We start from the raw sequence: 18,426 nt of genomic DNA on the forward strand, positions 1-18,426 counted from the left end.
TAGTCTTCCATGAATGGTCCCACATGGCAAATACTGACAGCACTGATTGGGAGAAATGGTGAGAGGATTAGGGAGAAATTGGAGGGAAGGGCGTGGAATCTATGTCTTGGGGGCAGATATGTCCATGCTCCCTAAATCCAATGGGGCTGGTCAGACTGATTAGGAGACCTCTAGTGGGAAGGCAGATTCAGCTTAAGATAATGTGTTTTTCCTTCCCAGATTTCCAAACCCCTTGTGCAGCCCCTAAGAGCGGAGCCTTGGTTATGTTTGGCTGATCTGGTTTGTTCTGACCAACTTGCTGATGCCTGACTCTAAACTGCACAACTTTACTTTTCTTCCATCTGTGTTCAAATGCTGGCCAGAGATCCTTGGTTTAGCTTTGGACTCCCTTACTCTTTTTCCAAAGCTCTAGTCTTCCTCCCCAAGGCTGCCTGCCACGTTTATCTTCTCCATATTCTTGCTTGGGGCAACTTTGAGATTAACAATGTACCTGCCCTGGGTTTTTCCTTTTAAACTCTAGTAAGTTATCCTTGAGTTTCTGTTTGAGTCTATTCTTTATTCTTTTTTTAATAAAACTAAGATTCCCAGGAAGGGACCCAATTTCCCAGGAAATATGTTGACTGCAGGCACACCCTAAAACTTCTGGTACCGCTCTCCTCCCTTTTAATTCTTTAACTGGCAAAGGGAACAAACCCATTCATGAACGCCTAGAAGGCACCGAGGCATGTATCAGAATCTTAAATTACTCGTTCACAGGCGCATGGAGGCCCTGCAGAGTTCTAGGCTCCAGCCTCAACTATCTGGCTCAAAAAAACAAAAACAGAACAAACAAAAACCCACCGGACACCTCAAAACACAACGATAAAGTTTTACTTTCTTCCTTCTAACATTGTAAAGGTAATTCCTGGGGGGCCTACCTTTTACTCAAAGAACTAGCTATGTTTATAATGCATAATAAAAGCGATGGGTTTTAGGTGAAGCAACAGAATAAAATAAAATAATAAAATAAAATATGAGACTTTAAATAAAGGGTCCATCCCTAAGCTGCTTTTAAGTGACTCCCCTCCAGGATGAGGTGTATCTGTCTAGGTGCAGGAGTCTGGTATCCTGCTCAACAGATTTGCAAACCAAGCAAGGGAAACGTGTTCGCTAAGAGCCTCCCAATTCCCCAACCTCACAGGAGGCCCCGAACGCTCCAGGGCGAGCAACTGCAGATCTGCAAACCAAGCAAGGGAAAGTTGTGGTCGCTGAGGGCCTCCAAAAGCCTCCCAATTCCCCAACCTCAAGAGAGGCCCCGATCGCCCCAGGGTGAACACCTGAGGCAACTCTTGCTTTGGATTGAATCATCCCCTCTCGCCTTGCACGCAGCCCTTCCGCCTCCGGGGGCGCCCGCGCTGGCGTCTACTCTAGGCGGCTTCCGGCCGATCTTTATGGTACCCCCGGTTCCTCTAGCCGCACGCGCCGTCCTCTCGGTGTCGGCGCGGGGTAGGCGGTAGTGTGGAAAGCCGAGCTGGGCCTGGGGAGGTACCGCGCTTCCGGAGCGCCGGGGAGACCGGGGTGGCGGTTCATGCGGACCGGGCCGCACGGCTGTGAGTGGGAGGCCGCCGAGGACCGGAGGAGGCTTGGGAAAGGAGGTCTGCACGGCGGCGGGGTCTTGGGGTTCGCAGCAGCTGTGCCCAGAGCACGGTGGGGCCGCCACCGCTTCTGGGGCACAGCCTGCAGGGTTGGTTTTTTTTTTTTTTTTTTTTTTTTAGTTTGCAATAGAAGGATTGAACCCAGGACCTCGCGCTTCTGGGGCACAGCCTGCAGGGTTGGTTTTTTTTTTTTTTTTTTTTTTTTTTAGTTTGCAATAGAAGGATTGAACCCAGGACCTCGCGCAAGCTTCAAGGCTCCTCTGCTGAGCTGGATCCCCAGCTTCTTCAGATTGGGGGTCCCTAAGCGATCTTCCAATTCAGCACCCCCTTGAGTAGCTCAGATTACGGACATGAGTAACCAGGCTTAACTCTTTTAAGTTTTTTCGGTTTGGGTTGGGTGGGTTGGTTAGTTGGTTGGTTTTCCAAGGAAGTTTCTCTGTGTAGTCTGGACTGTTCTGTAATTCTCTGTGTAGCCGAGGCTGGACTCGAACTCACAGAGACCTGCCTGCCTCTGCGTCCTAAGTGCTGGGATTAAAGGCGTGCGCCACTTCGCCCGACTTTGAAAACAGTTTTTAAATTACTTAATTTTATATGTATGATTATTTTGCCTGAATGTATGTCTGTGCACCAGTGCCGGCCTGATACCCAGAGAGACCAGAACAGGGCGTCTGATCCCCTTGGACCTGGAGTTACAGGAGGTTATGATCCACTGTGTGGATGCTGGGAAATTGAATGCAGGTTTTCTGGAAGAGCATCAGCCGAATCACCTCTTAATCAGTCCCCTCTGTGAAATTCACAATCGTCTCAGCCCTGTCATTTGGTTAATCACTTTGGTGGATTGGAGTGTGTGTGTTTGAATTTTTCTACCCCAGTACCATGTGTGTAGTAGGCCTTTGTACCTGTCTGATGATTTGAGTCATACTGGTGTGGCTGTGAGTAGGGGCCTTAATGCCTGCATCCCGTAAAGTACTGGGGTGGGGATCGTTTGCAGAGAAGTGGGATCTGGTCACGTTGATTTCCAGGAGAGTGTGCCTACTTAGTTTGGGCTTCTGAACGGATGCTCATTCAAAAACAGTTCATAAGAGTAAAGTGCCGGGATTTGCTAATGAGAGAAGCCATGACTTCAGAGATCGGGTAGTTCCTTGCCTTTGGAGCTTCATATATAATAGAGATTAGCAAGCAGCGAAGTGTGTGATGTTTCTGTGAAGCAGAAAGATGTGAAGTTGTTCTTTTACATGGGTTGGTGGGAGACATGCTGTGTAGTGCCTGCCTTCACCCTGTGAGGTGAGGGAAGTGTTAGTGATGTTAGGAAAAACTGATGAGCAGTGGAATGTACAGATGTTTGGGTCAGATGGTAGCTGGAGAGCCCCGTAACCCCAGAGGCAGTATACTCTGAGGAAGTTTTGCTGAGATGGCCAAGCTTGATGGATCTAGAGACAGTGGGACTTAAACTTGGGTTAAGAAGTATTTTGTTCCAGTTGATCAGTGGGCATGAGCAGATCAGTAAATTATTCATAAATGGGTAAACAAACTAAATACTAGAAACTGAAGTCCCCAGGAATTCAGTTAATGGCTGGAAAGGAAAAAAAAAAAACAAAAAAACATGGAACAAGTTCTTTAGTTAAATAATTGTCAGAGGTATTTTTGCTGTTTGGAAAACAAAATCAATACATACAGTTAAGCACATATCCAAGAAGAGCTACATACCCACTGATCCATTCAGGAATTAATGTATAATGCATTACACATTAATTATCTCAGAACTTGTCAGTGAGCTTAGTATTTGTCAATAAGAATGTCTAGGTATGATTTTTGAAAGTATATGAACACTTGGCATTTTTTAGAACTGTTGGAAATGTTCCTTAAGTTTAGGGAATGTTAGTTCAAATCCATGAGATCCAAGTTAGCCAAAAGTTTTAGGGGAATGGGGTTTGTTACAGACTTGTATTGAAAACTGTATTTTTCTTGCATTGGGAATTCTATATGTTTATACCGATCAGAAAGAATGTCTGGAACATACTGGTTGGTCTTGTACGTTTTTATTTTTTGAGATAGTATCTCATAATGCAGTCCTGGAACTCACTGTGTAGACCAGGCTGGCCTGGAATTCAGAGATCTGACTTCGTCTGCCTCCAGTGGACTGGGATTGAAGGTGTGGGCCTTCAATCTTTTTTATTCACAAAATGGAAAAGCTAGTAAATTATTAGTGCCACACAAGTATATGTGATAAGTGTTTGCATTTATCAGCCAGGTAACTGGTTAGAAATCAATTTAAATGAAAAGGTGTTTTCACCGGTAAGTTCATGGTGAAATAAAGGTATAAATGGAGGCCGAACTGGCAGAATCTACAGTGAGTTAGGGAAGTCCACTGAATGCCATGGCCTGTTTACTGCATTTTTCATCAGAGGCTGTGGTTCTGGTGTCTGCTAGGTCTAGACCCCGGCAGTAAATGGTATATTTCTGTGTTGTCTTTGTGGTGCACGCCTTTAATCCCAGCCCTTGGGAGGCAGAGGCAGGTGGATTTCTGAGTTCCGGGACAGCCAGAGCTAGACAGTGAGACCCTGTTTGAGGGAACGAGGAAGGTTGTTTCTTACTGTTAGTTAAGGGAGGAGTTGCATCAACATAGCAGAAGAGCAGCTCCGTAGGTAAAGGGAGCAGCCTGAAGCTTTGGGGAAATGATCTAGTTGTCCATGTTCCCAGCATGCAAACCAGATGAGCAGAGAAGCAATTGCTGGGAAATCAGATGGAAAGGGCTGGGTAGACCATCTTGGAGGAGGGCAGAAGGAGCTAGCAGGGCCTGTGGGGATGGAGCAGAGAAGGACGTGTGAGCATCCGGAGGCAGAATGTGACCATACAAGATGGATGACTGCTTAAACGTCTGTGCCACCTGACTCTGGACAGTGCATGAGCAGACTGCCCAATCAGACAGCTCAGCTAGCCCCTGTGGCATTTCCTTGACTGCCAGACGTGTGCACTTGTACATACATGGTTCACCTAAGTGAATGGTATTGGCAGGTCACTGACTTTCAATGTTTGTGAATTTCAATTCTATTGCAACAGTTTGTGTTTTATCAGATTGTGTGTTTGTGTTTTCTTGAACTTTTACTCTTTCATGCAGGCCAACTTTTAAACCCCCACAAGATGGGGGAGAATTTTCAATTGCCTTTTGATTGAAATAACACTGAATTTATAGAATTCTGTAACAGTCCTTTGTATATTTTGTAACATTTGTATGTTATGTAAAGCAAACAGTGTTTTGGTTTCCAGTATCCTTATTAAATCCTACTAAGTCTGAGCAGTTTGTTGAATCTCTAATATTTCTCATATGAATGTTTCTTGCTTTTTCTGTTTCTCTCCATAAACAATGGGATGTGATCTTAAAGTTGTAGCTGTGATAACAAGGATTCTGGTATAGTGCTGACCGGGCAAGGACTGTTTCCCACATTCCGTGATTAAATACATTCTTACTTTTTGTAGGCTTTTAGTATCTCCTACTATTCCATGTTTGCTGTATTGTGCTTTTGTTTTCTAAAGAAGCTAGATTTTACTATATTCTGAGGTTTTCCAAATCAGAGTTTTCAATGCAAATCTTTCTTTACTGTTTTCTCTAGGTTGACCTACCAAAGATTTCTAGACAAAATAAAACAGGGGAAATGTGCTAGACTCAAGGATGATGGATCCGTGTTCAGTTGGAGTCCAGCTTCGTACCACCCATGACTGCCATAAAACCTTTTATACTCGGCACACAGGTTTTAAGACTTTGCAAGAATTGTCATCCAATGACATGCTTTTGCTTCAGCTTAGGACTGGAATGACACTTTCTGGGAATAATACAATTTGTTTCCATCATGTAAAAATTTATATTGACAGATTTGAGGATTTGCAGAAGTCATGCTGTGACCCATTTAACATACACAAAAAGCTAGCCAAAAAGAATCTGCATGTAATCGACTTAGATGATGCCACTTTTCTGAGTGCAAAGTTTGGAAGACAGCTTGTACCTGGTTGGAAGCTTTGCCCAAAATGTACCCAGATCATCAATGGAAGTGTGGATGTTGATCCAGAAGACCGCCAGAGACGGAAGCCTGAGTCAGATGTATGTATAGATGACATTGTGCTTTCTATAGTGTGGGACTTTAGCTGTACAGAGTAAGGAGTTCTCTTTACATTTTTATCACATTCATTAGCACATAACAGATTTAAAGTTGAGGCAAAATAAAATGATGCTGTGAAATGTTTCTGTGCACTCAAGGTCAAGAATGAGCAGAAACAAGGGCTTAGAAGAAAGAACATGATGTACCCAACTCCAGTGCTACAACTTCTATTCTTAGACCTTAGGAAGGAGAGTTTAGGCCTTTAGCACATTGGCAAAGGCTAACTTAGGGAACTTGGATCCTTTTCTGATGTTGAAGTAGCTAAATGGTATGTCACCTACTGGAGACTACACACCAGGAAGGATGTCTCTTTTACTACAGGACTAAAGCACTGCTTTAAAAAAGAATCAAAGAAGTAGCTTGTCATTGATTTTTATTTTGGTTTTGAGGTGGGGGCTTACTGTGTAGCAAATGGGCCAGGAACTCTAGCTAGTCAAGGCCAGACTTATTCTCATGACAGTGACTGCCCATCAGCCTCCCAGGAACTACAATTCCAGGCATGAGTCTCAGTGCCCAGGAGTCACAGAGTGTAACTTCTATTGTTTTGTTTTGTTTTTTTCCCCCTTTGAAAATATTCTTGTTTGAGATTTTTAAACATTTGTGACTTTTCATAATGCTTCTGCCTCCAAATTCTGAATAGAGTTAAGGTTAAATTTAGAGCTCCCTGTGCTCAAAGAACATGACTTTACACTGTGAAGTATGAAATGCTTGATACCGCTTCCCTGTAGACAAGCCTGTATACAGGTCATTTAACTATCAGGAGGATTGAGAGTCACTGTCTCACTTTCAAGAGCACTTGACAGAGTTTCTCTCTTTAAGCATTTTGTAATTCTTGCTGCCGGCATATTTTCTGTTTTCCTTTTTGTTGTGTTAATGAGCGAAATTAACATTTTAAGTTGTGTGTACCATGTTCCTCTCAGGCTTATCTCTAGGACCCAGCATCATGCGAAGCTCCTCATAGATACCTGAGGTTTCTAGCTCTCCACGTCCTCAGTACGCACCGCTCCATTGTCCTTCCATGACTACTTTCCTTATCACCTAATCTTGACTTTGGGTGTAGAAAAACATTTTGAAAGACTTAGTCTTACCTCCCCAAATAACAGACTTAAACCCTTATGAACCACAATTTTGTCAGAGCCAATATATTATATATATAATATATATAATATAATATATAAAGTATTAATATATAAATATGTAAGTACATATATAATGTATATTATATATATATTATATCAGAACATGGAGCCACATTACTTCTCATAAAGTTAGACATTCTGAAGGACTGTTAATTGTGTGGAACCTTTCTTCTATGCTGTCATTTCATATGACAGTTTTGCTGCCTTCTCTACTTTGGTGACAGACATTTCTGTCCTCAGTGTGCCAGGCTCCTGGACCTGCTGTCTAAGAGACTAAAGTAACGAAAAAAGTACAGATGTTTGAATATAGACTAGAAGAGTGTGGATTTTCCCACATTCCTTTCTGTATGTGCCCCAAATTGCCTTCTAGATTAGGGGAGGGGTTGGTACCCTGAGCTAATGCTAAGAAAAGTCCTATTGTTGGATGTTAAGGTTTCAATTTATAGTTTTCTTACTTTCCTTCAGGGAAGAACTGCTAAAGCTCTGAGGTCACTACAGTTTACAAACCCAGGAAAGCAAACTGAATTTGCACCAGAAACTGGCAAAAGGGAGAAAAGGAAGCTAACCAAAAATTCCAGCGGTGGTTCTGACAGGTAGGCTGCTGGTTCTGAAGCTGTAGGTTATTTGTTAAATTACTGGTTCACGTCTGCACTATCCCTTTTTTTCCCCCTATGTTCTTAACTTTCAATTTTCTTAACTGCTATTTTAAATTACATTCCAAATTAGTCTGGAAACCTTAACTGTTACTCATAGACAAGTAAAGCATCCACCGGAACACTAGAAGCTTCTTTCTGAGAAGGTAGCATGAAGTAAACAAGGTAATGTTTTGGAATAAGAGTTAAAATGGGGGCTGGAGAGATGGCTTAGCCATTAAGAGAACTGGCTGTTCTTCCAGAGATCCTGAGTTCAAGTCTCAGCAACTGCACGGTGGCTCACAATCATCTACAATGTGATTGATACCCTCTTCTGGCGTGCGTGCATTCATACACATTTATTAAATAACTCTTTAAAAAGAAAAAAAGTTAACTTGGACATGGTGGCGCATGTCTGTAATCACAGCACTGTGGGAGGCAGAGGCAGGTGGATCTATGGGAGTTCGAGGCCAGCCTGGTCTACAAAGTCCAGGACAGCCAGGGCTAAGCCCTGTCTCGAAAAAGCAACAAAGTTAAAATGGTTGAAGAAACACCTTAGGATTGTCCAAGATACTGTTTGCAAAGTTTGATATTGATGTTCTCTTCCTGGTTTATCTAATTTCTGGATGTCAGCTGACTGAAGCCATTGCACTTACGAGAACCCAAGAGTGCTTTCTGTTGTGCAGGTCCAAATTAGACACACGGCTTTAGTACACTCAACAGAAAAAAGAACTAAGTCATTTAAAATATGTCCTTACATTGAGTGTCTAAAAGATTTTGACAAATTTATAACAGGTTGAACTGTTTTCTTACTGGAATCAACATTTTTACCTTTACTCCATCGATTAAGTTTTCCATTGAGTGATTTGAAATATTTTCAGAACAGGTTTACCAGAAGTCATTAAGAAACAGGAAACAGATTGACTAGAGTGTAAGACCTGTAGAGGGTATGTCCTGAGTTTGCCCGCAGTGTCGGTTGCCAACTAATGGAGCACATCACTTCCAGCTACTCCTTCCTCTGTTAGTTTGTGTAAAGCTGTTTGCAAGGACATTTCTTTATTCTTTTAAGATCTATTCTTTGTTTGCACATCTGAATCTGTACGCGTGCGGATGCTTACACGTGGCTGGAGGTCAGGGGAAAACTGAGTGTTTGCATTGGGGTCAGGGATCCCTCAGTCATCAGGCTTGTTCCAAGCACGGCAGCCATCTGAGCCACCTCTCCAGCTGAAGTTAGCTTCTTTGTGGACTTGAGCGGCCATTTTTGGGTCTTGTCTAACTTTCAGCACTTAGAGTTGGGCCACCTCCTATCTGGAATTCTTCTGCAGAGTATAAATCAGGCCCCGAGCCTGGTAAATGATGTGCCACTTAAGCAGTGCTTCATCTCTACACAAAAATATATTTTTTAATTGATGTTTTTATTTTTTCACTTTACATCCCAGTTGCAGACCCCTCCCTCCTCTCCTTGTCCCGCCCTCCCACCGTCTTCATAAAGATTTTTATCTCCATTTTCTGTTATCTTATTTTCAACTAAGTATTCAGAACTACTAGGTGTAATCGCTGTTTTCGCCTGCAGACAGATGATCCCCGCTAACAGCAGAGTGTATGACGGCCAGGGCCTGCTGATCTTCAGCGGCATGGACCTCTGTGACTGCCTGGATGAGGACTGCCTGGGGTGCTTCTACGCCTGTCCCACCTGTGGCTCCACCAAGTGCGGGGTCGAATGCCGCTGCGACCGCAAGTGGCTGTACGAGCAGATAGAAATTGAAGGAGGAGAGATAATCCATAATAAACATGCTGGGTAATTGATAGTGTCAAACTCTGGGGTCTCTACAACTCCTCTCTCTCTCTTCCTAAAATTCTATTGCTTTGAGGGGCAGTTACAGCCTAGTTGTTGAAAACTAACCCCAGAACACCTCAGGATGAAGTTGCTTGCATTTGGGGTGCATTACAATTTTTTTTTTTTTTTTGGATGTAAATTTAGATGGTTTGTTTTTTCCAAAGTTGCTTTAAGCCTGTTGGGGCCAGTCCAACAAGTGAAGGTAGTTTGCAGTTTTTAGAGTTCCCGTATTCACAAATTTCAGTAATGATGATTCAGCTGAATCTTACTCATCTAATAGCAGCCTAGCAGAGATTGGAGTTTACCTCAGTGCATCGTTAGCTGCTCAGAGTTTTAGCTCTCCAGTGCGGAAGTAAGGGTGTGCTTAGTTCTAAGGATATGCTTAGCAGCTGTGCTCTATCTGCTCTGCGCCAATCATGAGCTGCTTCTACTTTCTGCCAGTGGTTGCTCTCTGTACACCTGTTATTTAATTTACTTACAGCAAAGCATATGGTCTGTTATCTCCCTGTCACCCATATGATATTTTACAAAAGTGATCACCCAAATAATTGACCAGCAAAGATGAAAATGCAGCAAGGAAATGAGCAGTGGCAGTTCTGGAAGTGAAATTTGGATCAGTCGTAAATGGAACGCTAGATGTCATCACTGGTCGTGGGAGTGTTGATGCCATTGCTGTTCTGGAGACCCATGTGCATCACAGGAACTGGTGATGGAGAGTCAACCACATTGCTGAGAAATGTGGCTGTGATGATCAGGACTGTCTGAGAGAAACATGGGAAACACTTCACATTAAAAAAGCTATTCATTGTAAATAACTATTTCACAGCATTGAAATGGTCAGAAAGATTTCTGTTTAATATGTTATTAACAGGCAAAACACTGTTGAGACTACTTTTGGGCAATGAAATAAAATTCTCAATACATAAACTTTTAATTTTCTTGTTCATTTATAGCTACGAGTTTTTAATGTCCTCTTTCCTTTGATTATTAGCATTTCTTTGGTGGCTGGCCCCATACTACTGTGCAAATAGGCCTGGTCCTCAGCTGGGAACAGGGCCTGTGATGCACATTGATCTCCATGCCACAGAGTAAGTGGATGTTAAACTTTTGAAAATAACCTAGATACTTAAGTGCTAAGATGCAGTTGTCCTTCCAGCCAGAGATGAACACATGCTCGTTAGGCTATCAGCTTTTTTGTTTTTCAGTCTATGCATTCTTGGTAAAAATTTGTTCCTGAAGAAAAATTCATTCCTCTCTTTACATATAAAACGTGTTTGTACACTGCATAAATGATTGCAAATTTGTCTTAGTCACTGTTGTATTGGTGTGAAGAGACACTACGACCAAGGCAACTCTTAACAAAAAAAGAAAGCATGTAAGTGCTTATAGTTTCAGAGGCTTAGTCCATCCTCATGGCAGGGACTGAGGCTGATGCAGACAGATGCTGGAGCAGTGTCTGAGACCTTTACATCCTGATGACAGGCAAAGAGAGACCGGACCTGGCATGGGCTTTTGAAACCTCCAAAGCTCACCAGCAGTGACACTTCTCCAACAAGGCCATACTTCCTAATTGTTATTAAACAGTGTCGCTCGCTCCCTGGTGACCAAACATTCAAATGTGTGAGCCTATGGGGCCCTTCTAACTTGAATCACCACAGCATTATTTAGGTGCTGTTAAAACTGTGTGTAAAAATGAGGACTGAGACTTCCGAAAATATCCTTGAAGCTAGTGATGAAAAAAAAATGAACCTTGAACATGTGGAGCAGAAGTAAATTTTCTGGACATTGATTAAACCTTGGTGAGAAATCTGAATGGGTGTGGGGCAAGGGATGTGTTTCCAGCACTTCCTACTAACCAAAGCCTTTTGAAGGCCCTGACACTTAGGGGATAGCCATCAAGCCAAGGTTCTGTCCCTGAATCCATTGTCTCCATCAAACTATTAGCAGCCTGAAATATTTTATGGCGTTGATGCTAAATGTGTATAGCCAGTTTGAGTTGACCATTTTTGTTCACTTCGTTATCTCTACACTTGCCGGCTTTTCTGTGATAAAATGCCATTTTCAACCTGGAATTAAGTGTACTTTCAGTTAGTATTTGTCTTTGGCCCAAGTGTCAGAAGCCCAGTGAGCTGACCAATTCTTGGAGCTGGATGCCAGTCAAGTGGTATCAAAACAGGTCTTAACCATATTTAACCACAATTAACAGAATTGTTTACCATTTCTGATCTAAGAAAATATTTTGCAGGGACATAGGTAGACTCACGTTTTATCTGAATCCTTACAATCATTTGGTTTTAGTCATTTTTTTTTTTATTGTTTGTATTTTCTCTAAAATGTGAGTTAGGACTGTACATTGCTTAGGCTCATCAGAGAAAATTTGTGTGCTTTTGTTTCCTGTTTTCCTTGCAGCAGGGCTTTGCTGTGTAGCCTGAGCCGGACCTGGAACTCTGCAGCCTTCTTACCACAGCTTTCTTCGTGCTGAGGTGACATTCATGTGTCACCACATTGCTAAAATTAAAGTTTTAGGTGTTTGTTTTTGCTTACAATGGAAGTATATTTCTGATAGAAAAAAGATTTTATAACTTTCTGTAAAAATGGCTGTATTTGAGCATTCCTTAGGACAGCTCTGTTCCTTTTGTAAAGGTAGAAATAGCTTTTTCCAGAGAGGAAGTTCTTGAGCAGCTTTGCTGTTTGTTCTCAGAGTCCATCCGGGGACCAATTCAACAATATGATTGTTGAATCATATTGCAGTGTTTATACACAAAAGTATATCTGATCTTGAGTAAACTAATAAAGACTATTTTAGAAATAAACAGTGCAGGTTTGGTGTTTATTTGCGTATGTGTGTGTTCACACAAATGCATGTGTGCAGGTCTCTGAGCATTTCTGGGCACATGTGCAGTGTGCGTGCATGGGGTTGGGGAAGCCCAAGGTTGACTTGGATCTCTCTTCAACTGCTTTTTGTTTTATTTGCTGAGGTTGAGTGACTCGCTCGCCCTGGAGCTTGCAGATTGGAATATTCTAGCTAGCCAGCTTGCATGGGGGTGACCAAGTGAGGCACCACACCCACAAGCTTGTATTGGGTGCTGGGGATGCAGACCCATATTCACTTGAGCAGGGAGTGTTCTACTGAACCATCTTGCCCCTGAAGAGTCTTGTGTGTTATTGGGTATAGGTTTTTGTTTGTTGGTTCTTTAACAAGAACATTGAGTATCTGAAAAAGTTTTATTGCCCGTAAATCTTTATTCCAGTCTCTGCTCACACCCCTCCCTCTCACCTCCAAAAGGATAATTAAAGGTCAGTTGGCAGTGTAGAGCAAAGGGATGTGTCCTATCCAGACTGACCTTTCTTGTTAAACTTCCAGCTTGAATTTTGGTCACTTATAAAAAAGCTTACAGTGCTTATAGGAAATTTCCTGTGACACCTTGGTTTTTGCTGACATCTGCTGGTATCTCTATGAAAATAAACACAGACCCCACAGCTTATGAACCTGGGCGACAAATAACCCTTTAAATCTCCAAGTTGATTGTATTAGGTATTGTCGGGGTGATGGAAAACAAACTAGTCTTTAGAAATTAAACAAATGTATTACTTATTACTTTGTGTGTAAGTGCCATGGCATGGAGGTCACAGGACACCTGGGTCCAGTTCTCTCCCTCCACCTTTACACGGATCCTGGGCATCTAACCTCCTTCACCAGGCTTGTGCAGATGAGCCATCCTCTGCTCTTTTCTTTTTTCTGATTGGTGTTGCCAGAATCTTTCTGGAATAAGCCCTCCAACACCGAAGAGGGGAGGTGAGTAGATGTTGCCAGTGGGTGGTTAGCCAGGGTTGCGCCTGAGAGGCTTTGGTATTGGGTCCAGTGTGCATTGCTCTAACACCACAGGTGGGGCGGGCAAGCAAGAGTGGACAGAAACAAGTAGCAGTCAGCTGGTTAAGGGCAACAGCCGATTGTTTCAGCTTTTTCTCCAGGTCATTCTGTTTTAGGTAGCAAGGGAAGTCATGCTTGTTAAATAGGCAGTAGAAACAATGCTATACATCAATAAGTCAACATCTGATAATTGGTCTTTGCTGCCTTATTCTACCTCAGTAAGAGTTACTAACATTTATGTTGGGACATCTAGTTAATGCCTAGTTAATGTGTTATATAATCCTGTCTAGATTATATAAAACATATAACCCAATTGAATCTGTTTCTCTAACAGCTGATAGAGTAACCCAATTAACTTCTATACCAAAATAGCTCCCAGAAAGACCCTGGCTTTAAATCTAAGTAAAAATAAATCCTTCACTAGATTTTCTTTTATACAGTTATGTAGGAAGCACAGCCTCGAGTAAGCTTTGGAGGAACCAGAATTGTTAAGCTCACAGGCCTGCTTTCTTCAATGGAAGGAAGAATGATCCTGGGCACTTGGAAGCTGCAGTGGAGGTGGTCACACAGCCTGTGATCCGTAGCTATTTCTGTTAGAAGCCAGACTCCACCTGAACTCCCCCAAATCCTGAGAATTATCTGGGCCCTAATCCTGGGCTTTGTCTCTCAGAGAACAAAACATCCTTAAGAGGTCCATGCACTTTGCATCCTCCATCAATAGCATCCTTATGCTTTTTACAAAGTCATCTTCTCTAGATCCCAGCACTGTTTCCCAGTCAGCAGAGCTCATTCTTATGGTAAAGGTCTCGGGTTCTTTGCTCTAGTGGGGTACTTTGCAAGGGGATTTCCATGTAGCCATATCTGAAGCTTTGTTAGGAGAAATGTCACACGGAGACTTTCCCCAAAGTTACTGTGTTTAAATTTGTAAGAAAACTAAACCGTGGGATCATACCGTCCAGAACAGTGGTTTTCAACCTGCCTAATGCTGCGACCCTTTAATACAGTCCCTTATGTTGTGGTGACCCCCACCAACCATAAGATTATTTTTGTTGCTATTTCTTAACTAATTTTGTTACTGGGATGAATCGTAATGTAAGTATCTGCTGTGCAACTCCAGGAGGTCAAGTTGAGAACCGCTGCTCTACAAGTTGTAGTCCAGTCCAACTAGGTCCGGCTGTGCCGTGTTTTCATTCCCTTCAAGTTTATCTCCGCAGACTGAGATATCTGTCTGACCACCGTCCCCGCCCCCCACCCACCCCCAACACAACTGTATCTGGCTTTATGAAATGGAGACAATTCTCTTATATTAAGAACGGGTTGCTAGGCAGGAAGTCAGGGATCAGGGATTTCAGCCTAGTCCCTGTATCACACTGGAAAAACTCCCTGGTCAAAAAAGAAAGGCTTGACCCACATGCCCGCCTTTAAAAAAAAAAAAAAAAAAACCACTCGTGAGACTGTGCAATTTCTGAAAATGCCCATCAGATGGCGCTGGAGCAGTGGCTCCGTGCATAAGAACCCTGGTGATTCTTCCAGAGGACCAGGGCTAGGTTTCCATCACCCACATGGCGACTCACAGAAGAGGGTATCAGATCTTTAGGAAGTGGAGTTACAAGTTAGTTTGAGCCGACATGTGGGTGTGGAAATCCTGGCTCTCTGAAAGAACAACCAATGCTCTAACTGCTGAGCCGAGCCGTCGCTCCGGCCCCCATCTCGTGGGCTTTTTTACATGGGTTCTAGGGACTGAACTCCGCTCTCTTCCGCCCCTTTTTGTTTCACTTTATTTTGAGCACATCACCTGCAGTTCAGTAGTGGTTTCCAGGCCCAGGGTCAGTTCCCGCTCCCCATTTTAGCACTATGAGCTATTTTAGCACATAGCTTCTCGGCCTGAGAAGCCGTGGTTCCACTCTGATCCCACTTGGTTCAGATCGGTTCACTTTGGTGATTCTGGGATGCTTTGCAAGGCCTGGCCTTGGAGGATGTAACACCAAACACAACTTGAAGCCATCGTGAATGTGCTAAAGGTGAGCACGTGGCCACTCAGAGCCAATGAATTGTCCGTCTTCTGGCTGTGACGAGAATAAGACAGATGCTTTGCCAATGAGAATTGTTCAGCTTCCGTAAGACTGGGCGTCAACATTGGCTAAGCTTCAGTTCTACGTCAGATGGGCAGAGACGGTTTAAATAGCTCAGGCCGCCTGAATTAGCTTCTCTGGCAATTAAAAGTATGTCATTTACACCAGTTTGTGACCTATAACACAGTGCTAGAAAATTACATTTAAGTAGGCACAGATCATGTTCTGACCTCTGCCCTGGCCAGGTCTCCTTGAAACACAGATGAAAGCAGTGGACACAGACCAATCTAGGCAAGGGTTGAATGGATCCCGTTGTCTGAAGTTAAAACCTAGCATTGTTGTGTGGCTCATTCAATTGGCTCCGTTTGCACCTTGTCCATCTGGCAGCTGAATCCAAGGTACTAACAGATGGAAAGTCAGTTCTGAGAATTCCAACCAACAAGTGTAGAGGGGCCTGTCTAGAACCCATGCCCTTCGGGAGCGTTCATATATTTTAGGAAAGGGAAGCGGACAGCTGTGACCCACGCCCAGGTCTTCATTCTTATCCTAAATCTTGGCCAAATCTTCTCTAGTTCACATGAGTCTTAGTCTGGCTGCCTTTATGCAAAATGTAGCATTACCTGGAGTCATTTGCTCTGAGTGACTAAAATGTTACAACAATATTAAGATGCCTGTAATAAAGCTATTTATTTTCAGTATTTTTGTTGGCCTTGCATCTAAAGCACTGGGCATATTTGAAATTGTTTGAATACTTGTAGCATTCTCTTCATAACCCGGTGATTCACAGCTAAGGCTCAGTCCTAAGCCAAATGAGCAAGAATATGTAATGGCTCAGTCTGAATTAATTAACTTCTCAGGGAATTAAACTTATATCATTGACTCAAGTTTGTGATTTATAATCCAAGGCCAGCAAAAATGAATCTTGGCACCATCACCTCACATTCCTCTTGCCACTGTCCCTACAGATGCTTACATCTGTGACATTGACAAAGGGGATATGAAGATGTGGGTCCCAGCAAGCCACAGGGAAGTGCAAAGTACCATATTTTATAAGTCATTTCAATAATAATAGTGCCAAAACGTCAGATGCATAGTTGACGGTGTCTCAGAAAGCGGGCCATGCTTAATGTCCATGGTAGAGGGCCTTACTAGTATACTGATGTGCTTTTGAGTCCCCTTTCAGTTTTGAGAGTAAAGCGACAACATAAACACAATTCTCATCCCAAAGGGAGTAAGAGATGATTTATTCTCAAGCCAAGAATGAGTGACCACGAGTTCTATTTGGATTACCTCAAATACTGGGTTCATTATATATATATATATGAACTTTGTGAAACTATATACTTTCACAAAGTTTTTATGGGTTGGACAAAGAAAATAATAAAGCAAGATGCTTTTCAAATACATTGGTAGCAACAGCAGGTAAGTCAGTGCAGCGGGGGTAGGGGGGAAGTGGCTTCCCAGGCTTCAGATGACATTCCTAGCCTCTGGGTAGCGAGGGATCTGTTTGTTCATTCCAGCAGGACTTACCTAATGCTGACAGGGATATTCGGTCACACACGCCCTACATAGGTAGGCAATAAATCACTAAGGGGCTAAGAAAGCCTAGGACAGTTTGGCTCCAGTCCAGCAACAAGCCACCCTTTCCAACCTCTCGGCGGTCTCTGACTCCAGTCTGTCAGTCAGCATGGAGAGTGTTTAATGGGAGCAGGGCTCTTCAGGAGCTAACAGTTAACAGTTAACAGTGTAGCTTGCCTTCAGCAAGAATTCCACAATTTCCCGTAGATCTGCAGTTTCTGTTTTAAAACATCTTTGTGATTTCATTAAAAACATGTCGCTTTAAAATTCTGATGAACTTAAAGAAATCTTCTGTTTGTTATAGCTTTGCAATAGTGGAAAACAGGAGAGCTTGGAAATAAAATGTCTTAGACTATCTAGGCTAGACACCTCCTGATGATGTCATAGGGGATCAGGCTTCAACACATGCATTTAGGGTGGTCATGACATTCAACCCATGGTGCTTCCACAGCATAACTCTTATGCTTCAAAATTTGTTTAGTTCTGGTAGATAGCTCGTAATAAAGTACCATTTCATATATACTAATTTAGCCACAAGCTACCTTTCATAAACATTGTTTTCATTTATTTGGGTTGCTATAACCAAAGCAAAAGTTTACACCAAAGACTGCGCTGCTTATAAATAACTGAAGTTGTAACTGAAATCACCGTTCTGGAGCTTGAGGTGTCCAGGATGAAAGTACCGGCAGATGTTGGGTCCAATGAAGATCCTACTTGTCTGTGTATGTCATTTGTTGCTTCTTACTGCCTATGAGGGGCGGGGGGAAGGAGGAGAGAAGATTCTGCCCCTCATCCCTTCACCTACCTACTCAGTACCTACTTTCACGGTTACTAATTTTCAGATAAGGAAACCAAGGCACACAGGATCTAGAGAGGACTGAAAAGTCAATGTAAACATTGCCATGTGAACACGAGGACCTGAATTTGATACACAGACCCCACATTAAACAAAGCAAAACAAAACAGTGTAGGATTGCATACTAATCCCAGCACTGGGGAGGAGACAGAGATCTTGGAGCTGCTCCCAGCCAGCCCAGCCTGTTTGGTGAGTTCCAAGCCGAGCAAGAGGCCATATGTCAAAACCAACATAGATGGCATCCGAGGAATGAGAGCTGAGGTCGATCTCTGGTCTCCATTTTCTCTCTCTCTCTCTCTCTCTCTCTCATATTAGATAACTCACCAAGGGCCACCTGGTTTACAATTTTAAAAGAAGGCAATCAAATGAGGTTTATTTTACTCCAGAGCACCATTGCTCAGCAGCAAAGACTGTGTTCTGTCTTCATTCAACCTGTACTTTTGTGAAGTTCTTTGTATTTGTTGTTGAGGCTGTTTCATTCTGATGACTTAGGTATTCCTGAGGTAGGATTACTTCCAGAGTGCCCTAGAGTCCACACTGCTTGTTTCATCCTCTTCCTTTAGCGACCGCTACTAAAGCAAGTGGGAAGCCATCAATTTCTCTGCTTTTATTCTGAGGAGCCACACTGAGGAGTACATGATAGCAGTTATTCA

At 42.9% G+C, this 18,426-nt stretch overlaps 1 protein-coding gene across 3 annotated transcripts; it reads left to right on the forward strand.

Moving 5' to 3' along the window:
• The first annotated feature begins 1,435 nt into the window (after positions 1-1,435).
• On the forward strand, positions 1,436-10,323 carry Arl14ep (ADP ribosylation factor like GTPase 14 effector protein). 3 transcript variants are annotated; one of them, XM_021651474.2, is made up of 5 exons: positions 1,436-1,589; positions 5,246-5,730; positions 7,393-7,520; positions 9,133-9,357; positions 9,878-10,323. In XM_021651474.2, the coding sequence occupies exons 2-5, from the start codon at positions 5,305-5,307 to the stop codon at positions 9,930-9,932; spliced, it is 834 nt and encodes a 277-aa protein (XP_021507149.1). In that variant the 5' UTR covers positions 1,436-1,589; positions 5,246-5,304; the 3' UTR covers positions 9,933-10,323. The 3 variants fall into 3 exon arrangements, with proteins under 3 accessions (XP_021507149.1, XP_021507147.1, XP_060228136.1); XM_021651472.2 differs by having other exon boundaries at positions 1,447-1,634; XM_060372153.1 differs by lacking the exon at positions 1,436-1,589 and adding an exon at positions 1,692-1,810.
• The last annotated feature ends 8,103 nt before the right edge of the window (positions 10,324-18,426 follow it).

This window comes from Meriones unguiculatus, chromosome 18 (genome assembly GCF_030254825.1).
Source record: "Meriones unguiculatus strain TT.TT164.6M chromosome 18, Bangor_MerUng_6.1, whole genome shotgun sequence".
NCBI classification, from domain to species: Eukaryota; Metazoa; Chordata; class Mammalia; order Rodentia; family Muridae; genus Meriones; species Meriones unguiculatus.